The sequence below is a fragment of the Salmo trutta genome, chromosome 35 (genome assembly GCF_901001165.1).
Source record: "Salmo trutta chromosome 35, fSalTru1.1, whole genome shotgun sequence".
In the NCBI taxonomy this organism is placed as follows: Eukaryota; Metazoa; Chordata; class Actinopteri; order Salmoniformes; family Salmonidae; genus Salmo; species Salmo trutta.
In genome coordinates this window covers 20,388,761-20,416,086 of record NC_042991.1, presented here as the reverse complement: position 1 = coordinate 20,416,086, position 27,326 = coordinate 20,388,761, and the positions used below count along the sequence as shown (strand labels likewise).

At 42.1% G+C, this 27,326-nt stretch overlaps 2 protein-coding genes across 7 annotated transcripts in view; one reads left to right on the top strand and one right to left on the bottom strand.

Annotated features, from left to right (window-relative positions):
• The first annotated feature begins 324 nt into the window (after positions 1-324).
• LOC115174833 (Golgi-associated PDZ and coiled-coil motif-containing protein) lies at positions 325-21,051 on the top strand. 2 transcript variants are annotated; one of them, XM_029733760.1, is made up of 9 exons: positions 326-1,049; positions 14,528-14,692; positions 14,881-14,904; positions 16,157-16,332; positions 16,415-16,580; positions 16,685-16,780; positions 16,918-17,082; positions 17,639-17,813; positions 20,062-21,051. In XM_029733760.1, the coding sequence occupies exons 1-9, from the start codon at positions 780-782 to the stop codon at positions 20,178-20,180; spliced, it is 1,356 nt and encodes a 451-aa protein (XP_029589620.1). In that variant the 5' UTR covers positions 326-779; the 3' UTR covers positions 20,181-21,051. The 2 variants fall into 2 exon arrangements, with proteins under 2 accessions (XP_029589621.1, XP_029589620.1); XM_029733761.1 differs by lacking the exon at positions 14,881-14,904 and having other exon boundaries at positions 325-1,049.
• A 2,678-nt stretch (positions 21,052-23,729) lies between these two features.
• LOC115174831 (discoidin, CUB and LCCL domain-containing protein 1-like) overlaps positions 23,730-27,326 on the bottom strand; it is a 47,615-nt gene continuing 44,018 nt past the window's right edge. For all 5 annotated transcript variants that reach the window (XM_029733757.1, XM_029733755.1, XM_029733754.1 and 2 more), the window contains exons 14-15: positions 26,692-26,811; positions 23,730-25,616 (exon numbers count right to left, since the gene is read on the bottom strand). In XM_029733757.1, coding sequence (XP_029589617.1) covers positions 25,048-25,616; positions 26,692-26,811 — 689 coding nt within the window. In that variant the 3' untranslated portion in view covers positions 23,730-25,047. The remainder of the gene's footprint in view (positions 25,617-26,691; positions 26,812-27,326) is intronic.

Sequence of the window (27,326 nt, the reverse complement as noted above, 5' to 3'; positions counted from 1 at the left end):
TTGGCTAAATGGCATATATTATTGGTAACATTTAATACAGATGAATGAATAACGACCACGTGTCTTTTAACTGAAGGATAGTCTTCTGTAGTGCCACCCAGGGAATGTATATTTATCTCTCATGAACATTAAATAAATAAAATATTTGTCTGATTATTCCAACAACAATGGTGTGAGATAAGAAGTTAGCAAATACAATTAAAAGTAATTTATTTAATGCAAAAAGTAGCTATGTAAAATATGTAATACTGTCTGCATAGCCACTCACACCATGTCTACAATGACATAAGAAATGTTTACACTCTCCAACAAGATATTTTAGACACAGGGAGTGGCCAACAAAAACAAGAGTGAAAAGCAAAGCATTTAACTGCAATTGTTAACGACAAAGGTACAATAATATGTGCTACTGTCTGCCAGTATAAGGAGTGGCAGGAAACTGCCCCCAAGAACTCGACACAGATTGACTAGATATGCTATCGATTGCTTTTTCTCTGTTGTGTGGCAGACTGTTGTAGTCGATTCATAGCTATGATCCGTATCCGATTTCGGGTTTCCTGGTAGGATTAGGGTTTTGGGAAAGAACCAAATACATTTATTTTTGCCAGTCTTTTCTGAAAAGAAACAGTTTCGTATGATTAGGGCATTTAGAGTACAGTGTAACTCTGGTATTACGACTCAGTTAACTTATACAGGGTGGTGGAAACAAAGCGCTGATTTTATTTGTGAAGGGAATCGGTTAGTCAGCTAGCTTTAGCTTTTAGCCTGCACTGTTGGACATGTCTGCCTCGGCCGGTGCCTCTCCGTCAGCCCAGGCCACGGCCCTGGTCAGTCCAGGCACGGGGATGTCCATGTTTCGGTGGCTTGAGGTTCTGGAGAAGGAGTTTGACAAGGCGTTTGTTGACGTCGATTTACTACTTGGAGAAATCGACCCAGATCAAGCTGACATCACATACGAGGGTCGTCAAAAGATGACAAGTCTCAGCTCCTGTTTTGCTCAGCTTTGCCACAAAGCCCAGACGATTTTTCAACTTAATCACAAAGTAGAGGTGAGCGCAAACTTGTCTTGTATAAATGCTAAAAAGGATGCGCATGATCATTTGATATGTTAATGGTATACTTATGCTGTGTAGGCCAACAAGCTAGCTCCTAGTTAGCTAAATAGCTGTCAGAATTAGAATGTCCTCCATAGCTCTCTCCATGCATGACAGTGCGTCTCTGGACATCCAGTTGAGTGACAGGTCGAGGGTAGATGGCTCGACATGATCCCAAACAACAACTTCCGTACTTTGTCCCTTCCTAAAAGTTTGAAATTGACCACCCACTATCAATATCTGTTGTGTAACTTGTGTTGACAATCTGCATTTCTGCTCTGGCAATTGACAGAATAAGAATTAGGCGACAGTACACACACACACACACACACACACTATTTGACAGCCACTTCACGTTGTAAAATCTATTGATGAGAGAAACAAGGATCATCCTGACCCTTACTCCACCATGTATGACCTCACCATGCTCAATAGCCATTGTTTGGTCAGTGGTGTAGTTGACTCAGTCAACACCTTCCCAACAATTCTTAAGACTACCGTAGAGCTCCTATTACTGCCTGTATGTAAATTGATACTGCATTTCAGCCTCTACCTTCAGCGCAGTATAGTGGTGAGACCAGGAATTCTGGCTTTACACAACCAGTTGGCACCCAACAACACCCACTACAAAGTCATGGCCTAAGGGTATATGACATTGCTAAAGTAAACCAAATCTGTGGAAAATCAGCTATGATTGGATTTGTGAAATACCTGTTTTCTGTCCACTGGTTACGCCCGTTGCTGTGTGACCAATTAGAATTATGTTAAGATCTATTTAGAGAAAGTAGGTTAGATCTGTATTGTTACATTTTTAACTAGGCCTACATGTTTTCCACCTACCTAAGGTAGCTTTGAGCTAATGACAGGTTGACACAATGGTCACATTACAGCAGGAAGGGCAGGTCAGAAGCCCATGATAAAACACATCAAAGGCACCAAGGTAAGGACATAGAAATGTCAAATACTGGAGCATGGGAAGTTCACTAATAATTGTTAGAGTCCACATCAGCAGAACATATTTTTGGTATTGCAGATTGTTCTGGCAATTCTCAAACTTCAATGGGAGGAAGGATGTTTGAAATGCTTTTTTCACAAACCATTGAGAATATCATGAAAGTAAGTTCCCATTTTAGGCCTATACATGCCTCCTGTGAGAGCCTTTGATCGGTGAACTGTAGGACTACATGATACAGACATCTTGGTATTATTATTCTGTATATATAAAGTTTCTTCATTCTTTAATACAATTTTCATTTATTCAATTTCAAAAATATGAATCTCAACTACTGCAGCAGAGCCTTGGGAGGGACCAATGTCACAGACCAGAACTAGAAGGGGTCTCAGGGTAGAGGAAGAGTAAACTGTAAAAATGTCAGATTTAATACATTTTACAAACATAAATCAAATCAAATATATTTATATAGCCCTTCGTACATCAGCTGATATCTCAAAGTGCTGTATAGAAACCCAGCCTAAAACCCCAAACAGCAAGCAATGCATGTGAAAGAAGCACGGTGGCTAGGAAAAACTCCCTAGAAAGGCCAAAACCTAGGAAGAAACCTAGAGAGGAACCAGGCTATGAGGTGTGGCCAGTCCTCTTCTGGCTGTGCCGGTATATAAACATAAAGGCTCAAGATTAAGTTACTTAACACATAACTTCAGTAACTAAGGTATCTCTTAAAGTATTTTAGCTCCCAACCTGTCTGCTATTGTCTCCAGTCCTTTCTCCCCCCGAATGTGAGCAGCAGCAGCCTACTGAACTGTTTGGTCTGATTGGCTGAACAATCACACACATGATTGACTAATGAACCTCAGCTGGGCTCTATTAGCCTCCTAACTTGGAAGGTGCTGGAAGGGCATGGTAAGAGGGTTTGCCGTTTACAGCACCACAACTACCCTTGTTGATTTTAAGACATATTGTTTGGGACAATATACTCTACAAGTACATCACATTTCCAGAGTGGGCTCTCTGCTAATTCTGAAGGTGTGATCAATTTTATGAGCACCACCAACACTGTGAATGGGAAAATGGATTCAAAGGGTTCTCCCACTGCTGGTGACTTTCTGAATGTGCAATCCTAAAGGAGGACCGTGATTGGTTAATGACCTGTAATGTCTATTTCTATGAAGAAGAACAAAAAATGGGTCATATCTTTAAAAGTAGCAGAGCCCACTATGGAAATGTGATGTGTTTGAAGAGTATATTGTTACAAACACAGGGCTCTATGCTGACCTTAGTTTACAAGGAGCACTTCTGTGCCTCATTTAGGAGCGCAATAAAAACTATGAGTTATTAAAGCTAGAATCCTTAATTCTTCTAGGCGCACCGGTGCTCCTAAATTAAAATTCCAGGTCGCACAGCAAAATATTTAGGCGCATATGCAAGTCAAATGGTGGCACTGTAGAGCCTTGAAACAATATGTCTAAAAATAGGCAAAATCAAAAAGGGTAGTTTTGAGATTTTTTTAATGTTGAATAAATGGATTTGAAAATGTCTTTCATGAACTGGACATAGGCTACTCCATATTTGAGGGAGCACAATAAGGACTATAATGACACCAAGATGTTGTATCATGTACAGTTCATAGGGTTTTACAGGAGGCCTGTATAAGTCTAAAAAGGGCCTAAAATCGACAATTTCATCATGATAAAAAAAGAAATGTAAAAAGCATGTTAAACATCCTTCCTCCGAATGAAGTTCCTATGTGAGAATTGCCAGAACAGATCTGAGAAGCCCAAAATATTTTCAGCTGTCGTGGAATCGCCCAATATTAATCTAGGTTCTCACACAGAAGACCAGACATAACCAATGTTCTTTAGTAATACTAGTCCCGTGCGAATAGGGCTCAAGAAGAGTTTTAGGTTGCCCAAAATCCTATTCGGACTGGATTAGTTTTACTGGGGAGGTCGGGTAGGGTAAATATGTGCATGAGCACAAAACACCACGTCTTTGTAATTTTAGTCCTGTCCGAATCTGCCATGTCACTCATTTTTACATGGCTGGAGAGTAACAATTCCAGCCAGAATAACCTACTGTTTTTTTGGCAAACTCCAAAATCATCTGATAATACTAGTCCCGTGTGAATCGACATCCCTGTGTTTTGAGAGCAATGTCTGAGTTTGTCAGGTGTTGCTCGCACTTTGAGCAAGGAAACTAACTGACTCGATAAATTGAACAGTGCTGTGCATAGCCTATATATGAAGGGCCTAGATGTATCAACTTTCACTGTAAATGCTTTTGTTTATACGTTATGTGCGAATGAGTTGAACATTGCCAAATGCATCAATAAAAAAATATTGCGCCTATTTAATGCAACCCTTGGTTTTAATAGATCGCAAAGCAGCATACAACAGAGCTAAACGTTTGGAAATTATAAGTTCACTTCCTCATTCATTGTCTAAAAACGCATATCAAGTGCAAGTGCATTGTGTTGCTCACATCTGAAGGCTAAGGGATATTTAGGACGTTTTATATTGCGGATTGCTAAAATATCCTAATGATTATGAACTAGAGGTCGACTGATTAATCGGAATAGCCGATTAATTAGGGCCGATTTCAAGTTTTCATAACAATCGGTAATCGGTATTTTTACCCACGGATTTGCCGATTTAATTTTTTCAATTATTTTTTTACAATTATAATTATTTTTTTACACCTTTATTTAACTAGGCAAGTCAGATTAAGAACACATTCTTATTTTCAATGACGGCCTAGGAATGGGGGTTAACTGCCTTGTTCAGGGGGGATTCGTTTTTGCAACCTTCCGGTTACTAGTCAAACGCTCTAACCACCTGCCTTACGTTGCACTCCATGAGGAGCCTGCGTGGCAGGCTGACTACCTGTTACGCAAGGGCAGCAAGAAGCCAAGGTAAGTTGCTAGCTAGCATTAAACTTATCTTATAAAAACAATAAATCTTAACATAATCACTAGTTAACTACACATGGTTGATGATATTACTAGTTTATCTAGCGTGTCCTGCGTTGCATATAATCAATGCGGTGCCTGTTCATTTCTCATCGAATCACAGCCTACTTCGACAAACGGGTGATGATTTAACAAGTGCATTTGCGAAAAAAAGCACTGTCGTTGCACCAATGTACCTAACCATAAACATCAATGCCTTTCTTTAAAATCAATACACAAGTATATATTTTTAAACCTGCATATTTAGTTAATATTGCCTGCTAACATGAATTTGTGTCACTTCTCTAGCGTTCCGTGCAAGCAGTCAGGGTATATACAGCAGTTTGGGCCGCCTGGCTCATTGCAGACTGTGTGAAGTCCATTTATTCCTAACAAAGGCCCTAATTAATTTGCCAGAATTGTACATAATTATGACATAACATTGAAGGTTGTGCAATGTAACAGGAATATTTAGACTTAGGGATGCCACCCGTTAGATAAAATACGGAACGGTTCCGTATTTCACTGAAATAATAAATGTTTCATTTTCTAAATGATAGTTTCCTGATTCGTCCATATTAATGACCAAAGGCTCGTATTTGTGTGTGTTATTATGTTATAATTAAGTCTATGATTTGATATTTGATAGAGCAGTCTGACTGAGCGATGGTAGGCAGCAGCAGGCTCGTAAGCATTCATTCAAACAGCACCTTGGTGCGTTTTGCCAGCAGGTCTTCGCAATTCTTCAAGCATTGCGCTGTTTATGACTTCAAGCCTATCAACTCCCAAGATTAGGCTGGTGTAACCGATGTGAAATGGCTAGCTAGTAAGTGGGTGCGCGCTAATAGCGTTTCAAACGTCACTCGCTCTGAGACTTGGAGTAGTTGTTCCCCTTGCTCTACATCGGTAACGCTGCTTCGAGGGTGGCTGTTGTCGATGTGTTCCTGGTTTGAGCCCAGGTAGGAGCGAGGAGAGGGATGGAAGCTATACTGTTACACTGGCAATACTAAAGTGCCTATAAGAACATCCAATAGTCAAAGGTATATGAAATACAAATGGTATAGAGAGAAATAGTCCTATAATTCCTATAATAACTACAACCTAAAACTTCTTACCTGGGAATATTGAAGACTCATGTTAAAAGGAACCACCATCTTTCATATGTTCTCATGTTCTGAGCAAGGAACTTAAACATTAGCTTTTTTACATGGCACATATTGCACTTTTACTTTCTTCTCCAACACTTTGTTTTTGCATTATTTAAACCAAATTATTTATTTGAGGCAAAATGTATTTTATTGATGTATTATATTAAGTTAAAATAAGTGTTCATTCAGTATTGTTGTAATTGTCATTATTACAAATAAATAAATACTTAAAAAAAAAAATTTTTAAATCGTCCGATTAATCAGTATCGGCCTTTTTTGGCCCCCCAATAATCGGTAGTGGTATCGGCGTTGAAAAATCATAATCGGTCGACCTCTATTATGAACACACTTTCTAAATTCAACTATTATGGCGACGCTATACCAAAGGTGGTTTGGTATGGTTTAGAAATTTGGGAATCAAGATCCTAACTGTTATAGGCCTATTTCTATTTTGCCATGTTTATCAAAAGTGTTGCAAAAACTTGTCAATAATCAACTGACTGGCTTTCTTGATGTCTATAGTATTCTCTCGGATATGCAATCTGGTGTCCGCTCAGGTCATGGATGTGTCACTGCAACCTTAAACTGTTATGGCTAGGGAGCAGTATTTTCACGGCCGGATAAAAAACGTACCCGATTTAATCTGATTATTACTCCTGCCCAGAAACTAGAATATGCATATAATTATTGGCTTTGGATAGAAAACACCCAAAAGTTTCTAAAACTGTTTTAATGGTGTCTGTGAGTATAACAGAACTCATATGGCAGGCAAAAACCTGAGAAGATTCCAAACAGGAAGTACCCTCTGACCATTCCTTGAGCTTCTTGGCTCTGTTTATTGAAAACTTAGGATCTTTGCTGTAACGTGACACTTCCTACGGCTCCCATAGGCTCTCAGAACCCTGGAAAAAGCTGAATGATGTAATTCCAGCCGTTGGCTGAAAAACATTAGCGCCTTTGGTAAGTGCTCTATCAGGGGACCATCAGACTGAGGCTCGTGCACGAGGGGATCCCATGTTTTTATTTTCTCTCTCTTTGAACGTAAACACGCTTTCCCGGTCGGAATATTATCGCTTTTTTACGAGAAAAATGGCATAAAAATTGATTTTAAACAGCGGTTGACATGCTTTGAAGTACGGTAATGGAATATTTCGATTTTTTTTGTCACGAAACACGTCGGGCGCGTAACCCTTATTTACCCTTTCGGATAGTGTCTTGAACGCACGAACAAAACGCCGCTATTTGGATATAACTATGGATTATTTGGGACCAAACCAACATTTGTTATTGAAGTAGAAGTCCTGGGAGTGCATTCTGACGAAGAACAGCAAAGGTAATAACATTTTTCTTATAGTAAATCTGACTTTGGTGAGAGCTAAACTTGGTGGGTGTCTAAATGGCTAGCCCTGTGATGCCGGGCTATCTACTTAGAATATTGCAAAATGTGCTTTCACTGAAAAGCTATTTTAAAATCGGACATAGCGAGTGCATAGAGGAGTTCTGTATCTATAATTCTTAAAATAATTGTTATGTTTTTTGTGAACGTTTATCGTGAGTAATTTAGTAAATTCACCGGAAGTTTGCGGGGGGTATGCTAGTTCTGAACGTCACATGCTAATGTAAAAAGCTGTTTTTTGATATAAATATGAACTTGATTGAACAAAACATGCATGTATTGTATAACATAATGTCCTAGGTGTGTCATCTGATGAAGATCATCAAAGGTTAGTGCTGCATTTAGCTGTGGTTTTTTTTTTGTGACATTATATGCTAGCTTGAAAAATGGGTGTCTGATTATTTCTGGCTGGGTACTCTGCTGACATAATCTAATGTTTTGCTTTCGTTGTAAAGCCTTTTTGAAATCGGACAGTTTGGTTAGATAAAGGAGAGTCTTGTCTTTAAAATGGTGTAAAATAGTCATATGTTTGAAAAATTGAAGTTTTTGTATTTTTGAGGAATTTGTAATTTGCGCCACGCCCATCATTGGCTATTGGAGCAGGTGTTCCGCTAGCGGAACGTCTAGATGTAAGAGGTTAACATTTTATTTAACTAGGCAAGTCCGTTAAGAACAAATTCTTATTTACAATGACGGCCTAACGGGGAACAGTGGTTAACTGCCTTGTTCAGGGGCAGAATGACAGATTTTTATCTTGTCAGCTTGGGGATTCGATCCAGCATCCTTTCGGTTTCTGGACCAATGCTCTAACCACTAGGCTACCTGCCACCCCAAGTCTGTAAACTGGTCATCTCTGTATACCCGTCGCAAGACCCACTGGTTGATGCTTATTTATAAAACCCTTTTAGGCCTCTGAGATATCTACTGCAGCCCTCATCCTCCACATACAACACCCGTTCTGCCAGTCACATTCTGTTAAAGGTCCCCAAAGCACACACATCCCTGGGCCGCTCCTATTTTCAGTTCGCTGCCAAAGCTTTGGCCAGGTCAATAATAATAGCAGCACAATATTGCTTAGAATCAAGGGCAACTGGAACGAGCTGCAACAAACACTCAAACTGGACAGTTTTATGTCAATCTCTTCAAAGACTAAATCATAGACACTCTTACTGACAGTTGTGGCTGCTTTCTGTGATGTATTGTTGTTTCTTCCTTCTTGCCCTTTGGGCTGTTGTCTGAGACCAATAATGTTTGTACCATGTTTTGTGCAGCTACCATGTTGTGTTGCTACCATGTTGTTACAGTTGAAGTCGGAAGTTTACATACACCTTAGCCAAATACATTTAAACTCAGTTTTCACAATTCCTGACATTTAATCCTAGTAAAAATTCCCTGTCTTATGTCAGTTAGGATCACCACTTTATTTTAAGAATGTGAAATGTAAGAATAATAGTAGAGAGAATGATTTATTTTATCACATTCCCAGTGGGTCAGAAGTTTACATACACTCAATTAGTATTTGGTATCATTGCCTTTAAACTGTTTAACTTTGGTGAAAGGTTTCGGGTAGCCTTCCACAAGCTTCCCACAATAAGTTGGGTGAATTTTGGCCCGTTTCTCCTGACAGAGCTGGTGTAACTGAGTCAGAGTTGTAGGCCTCCTTGCTCGCACACACTTTTTCAGTTCTGCCCACAAACTTTGTATAGGATTGAGGTCAAGGCTTTGTGATGGGCACTCCAATACCTTGACTTTGTTGTCCTTAAGCCATTTTGCCACAACTTTGGAAGTATGCTTGGGGTCATTGTCCATTTGGAAGACCCATTTGCAACAAGCTTTAACTTCCTGACAGATGTCTTGAGATGTTGCTTCAATATATCCACATAATTTTCATTCCTCATGATGTCATCTATTTTGTGAAGTGCACCAGTCCCTCCTGCAGCAAAGCACCCCCACAACATGATGCTGCCACCCCCTGTGCTTCCCGGTTGGGATGGTGTTCTTCAGCTTGCAAGCTTCCCCCTTTTTCCTCCAAACATAACGATGGTCATTATGACCAAAAAGTAATATTTTTGTTTCATCAGACCAGAGGACATTTCTCCAAAAAGCACAATCTTTGTCCCCATGTGCAGTTGCAAACCGTAGTCTGGCTTTTTTATGGCGGTTTTGGAGCAGTGGCTTCTTCCTTGCTGAGCGGCCTTTCAGGTTATGTCGATATAGGACTTGTTTTACTGTGGATATAGATACTTTTGTACCTGTTTCCTTCAGCATCTTCACAAGGTCCTTTGTTGTTGTTGTTCTGGGATTGATTTGCACTTTTCTCACCAAAGTACTTCATCTCTAGGAGACACGTCTCCTTCCTGAGCGGTATGACGGCTGCGTGGTCCCATGGTGTTTATACTTGCGTGCTATTGCTTGTACAGATGAGCGTGGTACCTTCAGGTGTTTGGAAATTGCTCCCAAGGATGAACTAGACTTGTAGAGGTCTACAATTGTTTTTCTGAGGTCTTGGCTGATTTCTTTTGATTTTCCCATGATGTCAAGCAAAGAGGCACTGAGTTTGAAGGTAGGCCTTGAAATACATCCACAGGTATACCTCCAATTGACTCAAATGATGTCAATTAGCCTATCAGAAGCTTCTAAAGCCATGACATAATTTTCTGTAATTTTCCAAGCTGTCAATTTAGTGTATGTAAACTTCTGACCCACTGGAATTGTGATACAGTGAAATAATCTGTCTGTAAACAATTGTTGTAAAAATGACTTGTGTCATGCACAAAGAAGATGTCCTAGCCGACTTGCCAAAACTATAGTTTGTTAACAAGAAATTTGTGGAGTAGTTGGAAAACGAGTTTTAATGACTCCAAGTGCATGTAAACTTCCGACTTCAACTGTATGTTGTGTTGCTATATGTTGTGTTGCTACCATGCTGTGTTATGTGTTGCTGCCTTGCTATGTTGTCGTCTTAGTGTTGTCGTCTTAGTTCCCTCTTTGTGTAGTGTTGTGTTGTTCTCTTGTTGTGATGTGTATTTTGCCCTATATTTATATAGTATTTAAAAAATATATATAATAATTTATCCCAGGCCCCGTCCCCGCAGGAGGCCTTTTGGTAGGCCGTCATTGTAAATAAGAATTTGTTCTTAACTGACTTGCCTAGTTAAATAAAAAACCTCTATGTTTCTGTTGTAACTGTCAATTTGTTGAATAAAAAAAAAAAACGAATCCTGTCGAAATACATAACCAAGTTCTCTGCTAATACTATTCCCGTGCAAATAGGGTTTTATATCACGTGTCAAACTCATTCCACGGAGGGCTGTGTCACTGAGTTTTCTTGCCTCCCTTGTACTTGATTGATGAATTAAGGTCACAAGGGCTGCGGTTCAAAATCGTAATAGACACACCCTCGTCCACTTACCATCGCCTTATGCTCTTGGGGAATCCCCGTCACCATCTTGGCGGGTGGTTCAAATGATTAGTCAAGCAAGGGAAGTTTGCAACGTAAGCCCCTCAGCCCTCGTTTTTAGTCGAGTTTGCGAGTGTACAATTATGTTCACTCCGGGGCCTAAAACGCCCCATAATTCAATTCGTGACGATTGTACATCCGCTAAGAAAAGTCCGGCAAAACTTTAAATCTCAATATGGAGTCAACATACAAGTGTAAGTAAAAACGAATGTAAAGAATTTAGAAATTGTGCTACTAATGCACAAACACGTCTCGTAAAAGTAAGATGTTTTTGTTTGATTAGCTTTTGGAAATTGTAGAAATATTTTTTATCCTTCTTCAGAAGTAGCTAGGCATTTTTTTGCTAGCTATCATACAGTAGGCATATTAATAATTATATAGTTAATATAAGTGTACATGCAATCATAATTGACTGTAGCACATATAAAGCACCCACAAGCCACCAGTGGCTGAAAACATAATCATTGCGGGATGAACAAGTGCCGAATTTCCGAACAAGGGTGGTCCATTTAAAAAAATCATTCCCTCCTCCCTCGCCCCTTGCCCTGCAAGTGTATACTCGTCAGACGTCATCATACGTCATCTGAAGTGTCCACTTAATTTGAGGGCTGAGGGGATAGGGTGTGTCTTTTACGTGTTTGGACCGTAACCTAAGTACTAAGGAACTCCCCTCAGCTGGTTGTCTTGATCTTTAATTGAAAGGAAAAACCAAAGCCAGCAAAACTCTAGGCCCTCAAGGGAATGAGTTTGACACCCCTGCCTTCTACTCATTGGGACCTTACTTAAGAAATAAGGCCAGAGGGGGTATGGTATATGGCCAATATACCATGGCTAAGGGCTGTTCTCAAGCATGGCGCAAAGTGGAGTGCCTGGACACAGCCCTTAGCTGTGGTATATTGGCCATATACCACAAACCCCCGAGGTACCTTATTGCTATTATAAACTGGTTACCAACGTAATTAGAGCACTAAAAACAAATGTTTTGTCATACCTGTGGTATACGGTTTGATATACCACAATTGTCAGCCAGTCAGCATTCAGGGCTCGAACCACCCAGTTTATAACAGCATATAAACTAGTGTTGGCTAAAAATGACCTAGTGTAGTTGCACCTTAACCCATTTTATGTGGTCTGTTGGCATGTTATTCTTAGCAATGCTGCTGTGCTGTCAGAATAGCTAGTAAACACTCATGAAAGTAGAGTAGAAGGTTTTCTAGACCTTGAAGGCTCAGATTGGTGAGTCAAGCCTGTTTTTCCTGCCCAGCCACTGGAACCCATTGTGGGCATCCATTTCTAGATTCAGTATTTTGGCTAACTCAGAATTCCATATGAATACGAGTGTAAATGGGCTAGATTTATATTTGGATCTGTATTTGCTGAAGACCGTAAGACTGAAGAGGAAGAATGTCTTCAGGTCCGGGGCCTCTCTCTGGTACCCAGATGTTCAGTGACTTAGTGTTTCTACAGCTAAGGACATTTGGTGCCTTGACTGGTGCCTGTTTCAGACCCCATGAGGATGGGGTCCGCTGGTGTAATCTACTTTACCCCCTCCGTTAAAAATCTATTAAAACTATTCTTTATTTTCTCCATAAACCTACTGAGACTTCAATGGGGGCTTTATCCCCTTATGTGAGATGAATCAGTTTTGCATGTGTGTGAATCACTTAAAAAGCTTAACTGTGGAAGATGTAAGTCTGCCGGGGAAGCCAAGCTTCAGGGAATTGCTTTCTGTCATTATGTTGCCGACACTTGAGCAAAAAGCTAAACTGTGTCTCTTGTCGAGGGAGCAAGGTTTTTTTATGCAAACAAAATAGATTGTAGAATAATAACAAAACATAAAGTGATCACTCAGCTATTAAGAATTCCTCAGCCTCGGCTCCGGACTGTTACTCTGGCATAGTTTATCAGGAAGAGGACAGGTCAGCCGGACCCGTGTCTTAGCCTTTCTGATTAGATTAGAGAGCACGGATATAGACACAAAAAAACAGAGAAAACTAGAATGCTATTTGGCCCTAAACAGAAAGTACACAGTGGCACAATACCTGACCACTGTGACTGACCCAAAATGAAGGAAATCTTTGACTATGTACAGACTCCGTGAGCATAGCCTTGCTATTGAGGAAGCCAGCCGAAGCAGACCTGGCTCTCAAGAGAAGACAGGCTTATGTGCACACTGCCCACAAAATGAGGTGGAAACTGAGCTGCACTTCCTAACCTCCTGCCAAATTGATGACCACAGAAATGGGCAACCAGTGAGGAACAAACACCATTGTAAATACTACCTATGTTTATTTATTTTCCCTTTTGTACTTTAAGTATTTGCACATCATTACAACACTGTATATTTACATAATATGACATTTGAAATGTCTTTATTCTTTTGGAACTTTTGTGAGTGTAATGTCTACTGTTGATTTTCTTTTTTTTCACTTGCTTTGGCAATCGTTGGGGCTCCCAAGTGGCGCAGCGGTCTAAGGCACTGCATCTCAGTGCTAGAGGCGTCATGACTGACACCCTGGTTCGAATACAGACTGCCGTGATTGGGTGTCCCATAGGGCGGCGCAGAATTGACCCAGCGTCGTCCGGGTTTGGCCGGTGTAGGCCGTCATTGTAAATAAGAAGTAGTTCTTAACTGACTTGCCTAGTTAAATAAAAAATATGTTTCCCATGCCAATAAAGCCCCTTAAATTGAAACTTAAATTGAATATAAAGATCACTCTCAGTGACTCAACCTCCAGCCACGAGATGCCCACGTTCCACACTGTGTCACAATCAGGATGTCCTGCCCTTTTTGGTGTGTGTGTGTGTGTCACTGTTTTCCCCTACCTATCTTACATTTGAGAAGCTATAGAATATTCGTACTATAGATTATTCTCTTTGACTTAGACTGGGTCTCCTATAATGAAGGCCTGACTATAACAGTGATAGATGAGTCTCTGAGGATGATGATAAATCATTTAGGAGACAGAGGCTGTTTAGTATTCAGTCAGATTCGCATGATAAGCACACTCTTCTTTCATCATCATAGGTGGAGTGAATCCTAAAATATGAACCTCATTCATATCATAGATTAATTCATTCCCACAGCTGTGACAGGCAGGTGGCCCCAGTTCAATGGCATAAATAAATACATGATTTGTCTCTGAACCGAAGTCTGCTTCCCATGTTGCCAAGCTCAATAGGCTCCAGAGACCAGCACGAATGTGATTTAATTTTTTTCTGGGTTTTGTTCGCATACAATAGACAACTCTGAGCGCATGATTTGTAGGCCTATTCATTTTGGCAAAATTCATTCAGGCTTGAATAAATACTAGCCTGCTTTCTAAGAAAAAACTTTGTTGAAAAATCTGAAAGAGAACAGAGGGAGAATGTAAAACAGACCAATCCAAAATGTAATTTGATCTGTGCTGGGACAATGGCATGGGCATGGCACACTGATTGCGCTATATATAAATGATGGGGGTTCCTAAGAATCTTGGAAGTCAGAAGAAGCAAACACTTATGTAACTCTCTCCCTCCTCCAGGCTCAGCTGGTGGACCTGCGTTCGGAGCTGACTGACGTGCAGGCGGAGAAGGTGGTGGTGGAGAGGGAGGTCCACGACCAGCTTCTCCACCTTCATGCCATGCAGCTGCAGCTTCATGCCAAGGCTGGACAGACTGTGGACTCTGACTCCATCAAAGACAGGATGGTAGGGCGTCTCACACACACACACACACACACACACACACGACTGCTAATATATTTTTGGGGTATACCTGCCGAGGTTCCAGTGGGTCTGTAAAGTGGTAAATGGTCGTATTCTTCCCCACTGCTTGGCTGTGATTTTAACTCTGCCTTTCTAACCTTTGACCCCTTCTCTGTTCTTCTCACCTTAAGCCTGTTCCCTCAGTGGAGGAGATGGTAAGTGTGTGCATGTCGTCTGTGTGTCTGGTTTTGTGGTAAGTGATAGCTGTGCGTCTGTGTCTTGCATGTGTCTGTGCCTTGGTCTGTGTACTCATCCTAACCTCAAGTTTGGTCTTTTCCTGCTCTTGCTAACAACAGTTGCTCATTAATAAGTCCAACAGGCCCTCTATGGGGCTTGTGCTAGCAATGACTGACAGTGATATCAGATATGGAATTATTGTAGCTTTGTTGTTTGTTATTGCCTATTCATGTATATTCGTGTTGCCCGATTTGATAGGAAAATGCATGTTTTGATACTTGGAAAGAGTTTTGTCTCAATAGTCAACAAAGCGCAAAGGAAAATGGGTACCACATAAATTACTACAAGACAAAAAAGCTAATTCAATCAAGCCAGATGGTCGTATAAAAGCAAAGCTTACTTTCATATAATTTAAAAAGTTTGAAAAGTAGTAGAATGGGATAATGTCTTGGTGTGAGGTGAAAAGCATTCAATACTTTATTTTGTAAGTTTGTTGTACGAATCACATTATTGTGGGAGCACCTCCTCTAAAAGTATGAATTAGGCTGTTTGAGAAGGTTTGAATCCTAAGCAACCTGCCTACACATTGTTTGAATTACAATAGACCAACTTCGCTACTGTAGTAAGTCAAAGCTGTGTGCTCTAAAACCTTGGTAGAGCCTGGTTGGAGTAGGCATTGTGGTGCTCATGTGACATGAATTTCCTTTTTTGGCTTCAGACCAATGCCTACTTCTCACTTAAAACAGTTTTTGTGCTTAATTGATATGTGATTGTGGTAATGTTTTCATCATAACAAATCAGAAAAGGTAAGCAGATTTTCCCTAAAGGGAAGTTACCAATTGTTCTGGGGTTCAATTTGATGCCAAGTTCTGAATGAACCAACTGGCTGTACCTGTGCTCTAAAGATTAAGTTCAAATCTTTGACCCTTTGTTCAATCTCTAACCATAAGGGTTAGTGCTTTGAACTTATAATAGCCAAAGCCACAGTTACATATCTTGTGTGTCCTGTGTATGTGTGTGTCTTGTCCTCAAGTAGATATTTCATTTAACTTTCATCTATACTGTTTACTGTATTCATGTTTGTCTTTGACATGGTATTTGTGGATGTACCACAGCACTCGCTCTCTCTGTAGAGTTTAACTCAACCATTTATCTTCGTGTGTGTGTGTGTGTGTGTGTGTGTGTGTGTGTGTGTGTGTGTGTGTGTGTGTGTGTGTGTGTGTGTGACAGGAGAGGGAGCTGCAGGCCAACAAGAAGGAGAAGGTGAAGGAGGTGAAGCTGGAGGCAGAGGTCAAGCTGCATAAGAAGGAGAATGAGGCCCTCCGTAGGCACGTCGCTGTACTGCAGGCTGAGGTCTATGGGGCCAGATTGGCAGCCAAGTACCTGGACAAGGAGCTGGCTGGAAGGTAACCCTAACCCTAGCTTAGACTGAAATAACCAATAATGCTGAGTGTGGTAACTAGTTGTCTTTGGATCCATCATCTCCAGAGTACAGCAGATTCAGCTGCTTGGTCGGGACATGAAGGGGCCCGCTCACGACAAGCTGTGGAACCAGCTGGAGGCTGAGATCCACCTCCACCGCCACAAAACAGTTATCCGGGCCTGCAGGGGGCGCAACGACCCCAAGAAACCCCTAGCGTCTCCAGTTGGGCATGTGAGTGGACATCAGAGTAGAGGGGTTTGATTCTCAATGTAGTGAAGGTATTTGTTTCCTCTTCATGTATCGCTAATTGTTTGCTTGTTTGATCTCTCCCTCAGGAAACAGATATACTGAAGAAGACCCAAGGAGTTGGTCCTATTCGTAAAGTAGTGTTGGCCAAAGAAGATCACGAGGGGCTTGGAATTTCAATCACGGTAAACTCCACCACCAATTTTTGCCCAAACCAGAAAGTGTTAAATGCTATGTCTCAACCCATAGTGTGTTGCTCATCTGTAATGGTCCATGCCCTAATATTTGTGTGCATATCTGTGTGTTATGTCTGGATGGACAGGGTGGTAAGGAACACGGGGTGCCCATCCTGATCTCAGAGATCCATCCTACCCAGCCTGCGGAGCGCTGTGGGGGGCTCCATGTGGGCGATGCCATCCTGGCTGTCAACAGCATCAACCTGAGGGACGCCAAACACAAGGAGGCTGTCACCATCCTCTCACAACAGGTCAGACTCAGGAAGAGAGAAGGGTTGCATCTTGAATTTATGACTATGTATTCTGACGTGACTAGCGACAGTGGAAGAGTTGACTACAGCATATACAGCTTGGGACCAGGCTAAGTAAAACCATAGTAAAAAGCGAATACGTTCCTTTTGTGATCCACATTTCAAGCCTTTTGTCACCCTCTCTGTGACACCCAGTTAGTGTTTAGCCTGTGGGTTCCAACTTTTACTGAGTCAGTCATGTCTTTCCTTAACTTTAGTCAGCCCACACTCTGTAGAGTAATTGAATGGAGGTTCATGCTGGGGTTAGTTAATTTAGCCTGTGGGACTGCTGCTGTGGATTGGGGAAAACAGTTAATCATGCCTCGGCAAACAAACAAACCAACTAAGCTTTTGGGTAACCTATTGTTAAGTTTTCTCTCACACTGCTGTGTGCGCGTGTCTGTGTACGCGTGTCTGTGTGCGCGTGTCTGTGTGCGCGTATCTGTGTGCGCGTGTCTGTTTGTGTTTGTCCGTGTGTGTGTGTGTGTCTGCGTGTGTCTGCCTCTGTGTCCCCCAGAGGGGAGAGATAGAGTTTGAGGTGGTGTACGTGGCCCCGGAGGTGGACTCTGACGATGAGAACGTGGAGTATGAGGATGACAGCGGCCATCGCTACCGGCTCTACCTGGATGAGCTAGAGGAGGGGTCAGCCGCCAGCAGGAACAACGGCACCGCAGACTCAGCATCACTACAAGGCAAGTTATCTCTGCTGTACCTCAGTCCTGGGCTTTCATTGATCAGAAAAACACACACGTAGTTTTCACAGCAGTAGGGCTTTATTTTCATGTACGTGCATTTTAAACAGTGTTTTTACTTCACATTCACTTGCATTATACAAATGGGAGTCTTTGTGTTAATGTGTAAATGGTAGGCTTGGGCGGTATCCAGATTGTCATACTCATACTGACCTTGTGCCATACCCGGATATTCGGTAGTACCTGCACTAAGCACATGGGGTGCCATTTTGAAACCCCACTGAGCCTTTGAGTACGGAACAAAAATATAATGCAACATGCAACAATTTCAACGATTTTTACTGAGTTACAGTTTATATAATGAAATCAGTCAATTTAAATGAATAAATTAGGGCCTAACCTATTGATTTCACATGACTGGGCAGGGGCACAGCCATGGGTGGGCCTGGGATGGCATAGGCCCCCCCACTGGGGAGCCAGGCCCAGCCAATCAGAATGAGTTTTTCCCCACAAAAGGGCTTTATTACAGACAGAAATACTCCTCAGTTTCATCAGCTGTTTGGGTGGCTGGTCTCAGACGATCCCACAGATGAAGAAGCCGGATGTTGAGGTCCTGGGCTGGTATAGTTACACGTGGTCTGCGGTTGTGAGGCCAGTTGGACATACTACCAAGTTCTCTAAAACAATGTTGGAGGCAGCTTATGGTAGAGAAATTAACATTAAATTATCTGGCAACAGCTCTGGTGGACATTCCTGCAGTCAGCATGCTAATTGCATGCTCCCTCAAAACTCGAATCTGTGTTGCATTGTGTTGTGTGACCAAACTGCACATTTTAGAGTTGCCTTTTATTGTCCCCAGCACAAGTTGCACCTGTGTAATGATCATGCTGTTTAATCAGCTTCTTGATATGCCACACCTGTCATGTGGATGAATTATGTTGGCAGGAGAAAGGAGAAATGCTTACTGACAGGAATGTAAACAAATTTGTGCACAAAATTGGAGAGATAAGCTTTTTGTGTGTATGGAACATTTCTGGATTTTTTTTTATTTCAGCTCATGAAACATGTATATTTTTGTTCAATATACATGTAACATCCCATAGAGAATGCAAACTTAATGCTAACAAGCGCATTTCAAACATTTTATACAGTCTCTGATCTAAAGTATTTGCAGGACAGACATCGCAGCTCATTAAGTTATACAAGTAACTCAAAAATGTTACTCACAGTTGGCTGCACGCGCAAATCAAATATTAGACATTAAGGCTCTTGATCCAGGAAGGGATTCTCTGCTGTTACCAAGCAATACTTGATTTTGGAAGACGCTAACCACTTAGCATTTTAACTTTATAGTTATAAGATAACTAGCTGGCAAACATTTAGTTGTAACTCGATCAACTGGCGTATGCTGCACAACAGTGAGTGACTCACAAGTCTCCAGTTTCTCATCATTGTGTGCTTGTAAAGAAACATAACATGACTGGGGAACACTGGTAAGCTTCAGATTGAAAAATAATGTGACAGGTGAAATGAACGCAACCTTTTTTTATCATCTAACATATTGCACAAGTTGACTACAGGTGTTTACTTAAAAAGCAGGAAAAAAATATTCAATCTATAAAAAAAATTCTAATATATTTTGACGGTATTAAAAAAAACATCAAATCCATTTTTATTTGTCACATAGGCCGAATACAACAGAATCGACCTTGTAGTGAAATGCTTACTTACAAGCCCTTAACCAACAATGTAGTTAAGAAAAATAAGTTAAGTATTTACAAAAATAAACTGAAGTAAAAAAATACAAATTACAAATATAGAAGGAAAAATGACAAATAATTAAAGAGCAACAGTAAAATAACAGTAGTGAGGCTATATACAGGGGGTACCGGTACAGAGTCAATATGCAGAGGCACAGGTTAGTCGAGGTAAGTGAGGTAATATGTACATTGGATAATAAACAGAGTAGCAGCAGTGTAAAATCGATGGTGGGGGGGAGACGATGCAAATAGTCCGGGTAGCCATTTGATTAGCTGTTCAGGAGTCTTATGGCTTGGGGGTAGAAGCTGTTAAGAAGCCTCCTGTGGCTATTTCCAAATACCCTGATATACGGTATACCGCCCAAGCCACAGTACAATATGAGCATATGTGAATGAACAGAAAATATGTCATTTCAGCTGGTACAAGAGTGATAGATGCAACAGTAAGGAGAGAGATTCATGTTTGTCTCTCTATGTGCTTGCTGCAGCCCTGGAAAAGATGTCCGTGGGTGACGGCCCAGAGAACGGAGACACAGGGATCTTCAGTGAGACGCCATCGGAGGAGACCCCGTCTAAGACTGCTGTGTCCGGAAAGAGCACCTCCTAGAGAGGCGGGGAGGATCTGGAGGAATGGGGGGAGGGGTGATGGGGGGTGCAGAGGAGGGAGAAGAGCTGAAAGACTGGACTGCACATGTATTTTTGTACTATACTGTATGAGATTTAAGAGACTGGACAGCGTCAGAGTCCACTGGAGGATGTATGAGGGGAGAAATGGGGATAAAGTCGACTCCTCATTAAGTCGTCATGGAAACGCACTCAAAGCTCTGTTGAATTCATGTTACTATCTTTGTGCAACGGTGAGGAACCAATGAGAGAAGACCACAGATTGAGGAGAAGATATGGGTCTAGATGATTGAATGGATGGACTGAGTGGTATTTTTCTGTGTGTATAGTTACTGATCCTATTTGCCCCCACGTTAAGACTACACTTCCTTACTGTGAGACTGCCCTGCTGGTAATGAATACTGTTTTACTAGGCTGAGGAAATCTTCTCCCTTCATAAATGTTGGCTTTTATTTATCTCTTACACATGTAGCTTGTGTAGAGGGGTTTCCCTCAACTGTAATGTTCATCTTCTACCACTGATTATGATCTCAATGTTTATTCCCAAACCTGCACCGCTCTAAGATCCACCTACCAGTAGGCTTAGCCCTCAAGTGTTCAGAATATAGAACAGCCACATTCACCTACTGGATGTCAAAACAGAATGTACAGTCAGGGAAAGACTTGTCAGAATTCAAAGGATTTCAACTATTAGGGTGTTCCCTCTGTGATCAATGGTATCACAGTCCTCATTACACAACATTTTCATTTAAAGATGGGGCACTCTGAGCAATGCATCTTGTGTGCTACCTCACTGTCTTCATACTGTTCACTGGCTGATGTTCTCTGAAAACAAGATCTGTATGACAAAGTTACTGGTATCTCTGGAAGTATTTCTTTCACAAATATATATATATATATATATATATATATATATATATATATATATATATTACCACAAGCTCCGTTGCCAGAAATTAGAAGTGCAATATCTTTAAACTCAACTAGGATTTGTCCTTTACAGCCTTTGTTCTTGTCCCTTTTCATGCAAAGTACATATCTTGCTTGTCCCCGAAGTCCTTCGCTGTATTGTTTTCCCATCCTTCTCTATTACTGGTGTGCTGTGATCTTGTATCAGTGGCTGTGTTTTCAGACTCGTTAGGACCCAAAGATGACTGACCGCAGCGTGTCGGCTGCACTGTGTTCTGATATTAAGAGCTGTCAGATGGTTATCAACCTGTCTGAGGGATGGGAGTTTCCAGCTTTAATCTATGAATTTTACACAAACAAAAGGTTTGTGTACATGCAAACAGGTTTTTATGCACTGAAGATCAATTTAAAAATAAAATCCACAAACTCATCTTTGAGACTATAGAAAGTTCTGTGTATACTATATAAATGTATTAGCCGTTTTAAAACATGAAATCAGTGCATTTCTGTAGATCATATTGGAATTTAGCTACTGTAGTAGCTAGCATCTCTACTGTACTCATTACAAATGTACCCCCATAGAGGGACTGAGGGGTTGAGGTGGTCATGACAACCTGCAGCCTTGTGTTCCAATCTTGACCTCATTCATAGCTAATCTGCAGTACTGTTTATTTAATTTTTTATCTACACTAATCAAAAATGTAAATGCAACATGTAAAGTGTTGGTCCCATGTTTCATGAGCTGAAATAAAAGATCCTCAAATTTTTCCATATGCACAAAAACGTATTTCTCTAAAATGTTGTGCACAACTTTGTTTACATCCCTATTAGTGAACATTTCTCCTTTGCCAAGATAATCCATCCACCTGACAGGTATGGCATATCAAGAAGCTGCAGGAATGTCCACCAGAGCTGTTGCCAGGGACTTGAATGTTAATTTCTCTACCATAAGCCACCTTCAACGTCGTATTCGAGAATTCCGCAGTACGTTCAACCAGCCTCACAAGCGCAGACCACGTGTAACCATGCCAGCCCAGGACCTCCACATCCGGTTTCTTCACCTGCGGGATCGTCTGAGACAAGCTGATGAAACTGAGGAGTATTTATTTCAGTAATAAAGTCCTTTTGTGGGGAAAAACTAATTCTGATTGGTTGGGCGTGGCTCCCAAATGGGTGGACCTATCCCCTCCCTGGCCCATCCATGGCTGTTCCCCTGCACAGTCATGTCAAATCCATAGATTAGGGCCTTATTTATTTCAATTGACTAATTTCCTTATATGAACTGCAACTCAGTAAAATCATTTAAATTGTTGCATGTTGCGTTTATATATTTGGTCAGTAGAAATTGCACTTTGATCAAACTCAAATGCTCTTCATGAAGGACGTGTCCAAGCCAAGGACAGTTCCCTGCTTAACGTTAGTGAAATGAGACACAGAGTGGCACTAGACACTGAGACATCGTGTGTCATCGGAACACTGGCACAGCATGTCAGAGAGAATGTTCACATCGCTTGTTGCCAGTGCTTTTGACTGAAGAAACAAAGGCTCCCTTTTTAGACACAGGTTTTACCTGACCTTGTTTTCTTTGCTAAACTTATTTTTGTGTTTCTGAAATCTTGGACGATTTGGTATAAATGTCTTATCTGTAGTTAATGTATAACATTAAACCTTTGAATAAACTTCAATGTATTTGCCCAATCTGGTCTGTACAGTGTATGTGTATAGCCTATACACTAGGTTGAAATGTGAAGATCCACATTTCTGACAATGAGAAGCAGGCAATGATTAAACTGGAAGTTATTTTTCTGATGTGTACTGTTACAAATGCTATTGCTTTTTTCCAGTGAACTACAATGAACACCAGGGGGAGATGTAAACACTAGAACCACTGGTAGTACATTCAGAGTTTTTTTTAGGTTAACGTTTTTCCTGCCATTTAGAATTTACCAATGGGACACAGTACAAAACTGATACCTCTATGTCTTCCTGCTGAAAAAAGCTCACATGAACAAAGCTAAAATCACAAAGTCGTCAGTCCGCAAGAAGAGCATTGACAGGAATTTGTGGGGATAAACGGAATAGCCAGGAGCAGTGTGGTCACAGAGAGAGCTGCTCTGAGTCTGAGCTTTCAGGTAGCTTTGGGTTGGAGGTGTAAATGGTGCTCCACACCCCTGTGTGAACGCGCTGGACTAGGCCCAGCCCACTGGCAGACATGACCTCACACACACACACGCTCTCATCACACACTAAGGATCATAGCCACAAACAGTCTCTTCTCAGACTAGGGTTATCTCCACCAGACCATCACTCTAACCCCCGCTTATGGAGAGATCAGTAATGTGTTATCAGGGCCCTCAGTGAGGCTGTCATACCCCCAAATCAGCCCTCTCCCCCTCTTCTCCTCAGCTGGGCCCAGAGCTGGGAGGACTGGGCAGCAGCTGCTGCTCCCAGACTGACACCAAACTACCACATTCCTCCGCAGACAGAAACAGGTCAGAGTGCTGGTGGAGGTGGGGTGTTCCTGTGACTTCCTGCTTCTCTGGGCGCTGGGACTGGAAAGCCGGTTGTCCCCGGGCCGAGGCTGCTGAGACACATTTTCACATAGTAAAGAGACCTTGACATGTGGAGGTCAACTGCTGGTGTTTTTATTCAGGGCTCAGTTTACAGCCAACAGTCAGTAGACACACTTTGAATGAGAGTGACAAACTTTTTGCAATGATCAGACGGAGTACTGTACTTACATACAACCCCGCTCGAAAGATCTCCACAAAATATTTCACAGAAATGAAAGAGTTCTTAGTTACATCCTAAGGTCTGTCTTTCGTACACAGCAGCAACACCACACTCACTGGTGCTTTTAATGTAGTTGACAGCACAGGACAGCAATTCTATTTCTTTTTTTCTTTACTTTTGGCAAACATGTTCAAACTATGCACATGTGTGTACACAGTGTAGTAATGGTCCCATTTAACATGGCTTTGTGTTCAACATCCATTTAAAAAAGAACAGGCCTTTACAGTAGTTCTTGATCTAGTTCAGTTAAACAGATCATCTAAAATCAGCTCTGTGATGTGTTGTAGTCCAGTTGTACTCCCCTAAATCCCCAGCTGGGTGTTTCTAAATATGCCAGACTAACTGTACACTCTCTCCCATTGCCTATTCATGGGCTCTCTGCCCACACTGGCCAGATCTGCCTCCAGACTTTGATACAGAGCAGCGATGCAGCCGCTCGGCTTTAGAGCATAGAGCCACCTGCAACATGGTAACAGAACCCCCATTGTGGGGGACCCCATGCGGTGACACCAGTCCTTTCAGTCCCTTCATTCACAGTGTGTCCTTACAGTTCTCGGTTAAGAGCCAACTCCGCTGACTGCATAAATCGCCCTATAGTAGGACCCGCTGGGGACACACAAATCTGCCACTTTAAACTGGGTGCTGCTTTACTTAACAAGCACTCTGCTTCCTCTATGTCTTCCAGCTGAAAACAGCTTCACCTCAGACCGAGAGATTCTGAAAGCTTTATCATGACCTCAAAATATACTGTACAGTTAAGGAACCGAGTCACATTATCTCAATCTTATGTTAGTCACAAACATCAGTCAGAGTTGAGAATGAGGGGAGGTATTTTCCCATTTTTAGGGACATGTCTTGTCTCCATCACTATTTGCTTTTTAATAAATCACCTCATAAAGAGAAAAATAAAAGTATTTTCATGTCTGCTTGCACAGCCTCAGAGATGCATCCAGTTCATCCTGTAGGTCCGTTTCACACAGCAAACACAAACACTTGTCTCCCGCATGCCCGGAAGTCAGTTGAGAAATAATTGACAATTTAAATGAGATTGGTTGTGTTTGCTACAGTGAGGTCAGTCTAAAACGGCCGTGAACTGATAGAAATCACAGTTTGACAGTTTGTCCTGTAGTCCCACAGATGTTCCATCATCAGGTTCCTCCAGAGCTGCCCTCAGGGTCTGGTCTATGGTCCGGCCTGTGGCCAATGGTGGGGGCCACCCTCACACAGTCCCTGGGGGTGGAGTAGCTCTCCAGCGCTGCCGGCTTGGCCTGGGGTCTCTGGTAGTCTGAGCAGCCATTGCTCTTGCTCTGGGCCACAGGCTTGTTCACCTTGGGGCTGTCGTAGACCCCCTCAGAGTTACTGTGTCCCCGGTCTGTTTTGACCTGAGGGGTTTGGTAGCCCCCGGAGGAGCCCACCCCTGCCTTCCTGTCCATGGTTTTAAAGGAGGGAGTCTTGCTGAGGACAACCCCTGGAACGCAGTAGTTGGCCGGGTCTGGCAGGAAGCCATCCTTGTGGAAGGTGTGGCGCTCGATGATGGGTGTGGCGTACTCTGGCTCCTGGTTGGTGAGGGGCAGGGCGTACTGGTTGGCTGTGTGCAGGTAGTTGTAGTGGGTGGACGGGTCGCTAGGGTCCTCCTTGGTCTCGGTGTCCATGGGCCTGAACGTAGAACCCTTCCTGGTCACTGTGCCCGTCCCAATCATCAGAGGCTGCTGGTACTCTGGAGAACACAAGAACTTTATTACCAGTGCCATGGTGATCAAACGTGACTGTTTTGGAATAAGCATATTCAAAATTCAAAAGGCACTTGCACATCTGAGCTACCTTTTTTGCAGGTGCATGGTAACAGCTGAACAAAATGAGAAAAAAGAAGAAGCCCGCACACTGCTCTTGATAGTATCACTGCTCTTTATCAAGCCCTACGTATCGGCCTCACGGCCTTCGTCAGAGCTTTTAAACCACCAACTTCATTGTTTTCACTAAGTTATTTTATTTATTTATTTCACCTTTATTTAACCAGGTAGGCAAGTTGAGAACAAGTTCTCATTTACAATTGCGACCTATAATGAATAATACGACTCCTTTATATATCAAAAGGACACCATCTTTCAACACAGACATGATCCCTTTCATTGATCTGCATTTACTGGTAGCAGGTTTTTAGTGATCTATCTCAATATTCAACCCTGGCAGAGTATGTGAATCATCAATAATTGGTGCCCTAAAGGAAAGCTGTGGATTATTAACAGCAGCAGAAGGCCATTATTCATCTGGCTGACTCTTAGCCCGTCAGGAACTGTTCAACAGACTACTAGAGGACTTTCCAAAGTCAAGGATTACACTAGCTAGCCTCCTGCCGGCTCCAGCTTTGATGATCAATCCTCTCTATCTCACCCAGAATTACTGATACGAGCCAGAGAAGAGAGGATTGTCACTGGTTTTTCAGGCCATTGTGGGATGATTAATGAAGTATTCTTTGTATGGTTCGTTCAGACACTGAGACAGGAGCTTACAATGCGTTCTAGATTGCTTTGGCCATGGACTGAGCAGAGAGCTGTAAACTAATCACCAGAGTGTTTCACGGTTACTGTGAGTGGAGTTATGTCTGTAAAGAATGGAGAGCTTCACGACACACTGCCTGGGCTGTGGAGTTATTATGAATCAATACAAGTAACTCAGATACTCATGGAGGAAAATGGAAGTTCAATAGGTGGTGGTGCCTCCATAGGCTCTTGAGCTGGGATGACAGGAGGTGTGTGGGTGTATGGACATACTGTGTGTGCATGTGTCCTCACCTGCCATGGTGCTGGTGACCAGGTCTAGTTTCTGCATGGGGTCTTTCTCTGAGCTGTAGCTGATGGTGAACTCTGTGGACTGGTGTCTGGCAAACGGTTGCTTGATCTGCTTCCAGCAACCTGAGTGCCGAGGGCAGGCAGGCAGAGACAGTAAAAAGACAATGGTTAACTCCACAGACAGACAGACATAATGACAGGAATCTAGCAAGGACAGCACAGAGATAAGCACCAAATTACAGCTGACTGGCTGACTTAAACTGCTGAGGCTTCCATATGTGAGCTATTCTTTTAGAGACGCCAGGAACCAGTAATGCTCTACTATAGATATGGTTCTGTTTCAAATTCTCTGTCTGCTTTAGTCATGTGGAGGATAGAAGTGGATGAGGGTAGGGCAAGGGGGGTGAGAAGCTGGCAGTTGGACCTATGCTTATGGATGTGGCCCGGTGTGCTTGCTGGAACGCATCTGTCTGCTCTCAGAGACAAGCCCTGACCGGCTTTCACTACCCACAACCCCCCACCGCACAGACATGTTGTCACAGATCAATAAAGCTGGCATCTGTCAGTTTCATTAAAGCAGTCATGATGATAAGGAACAATATACAACCTGTTAGCTGACTGGGTATTAGCATAACAAC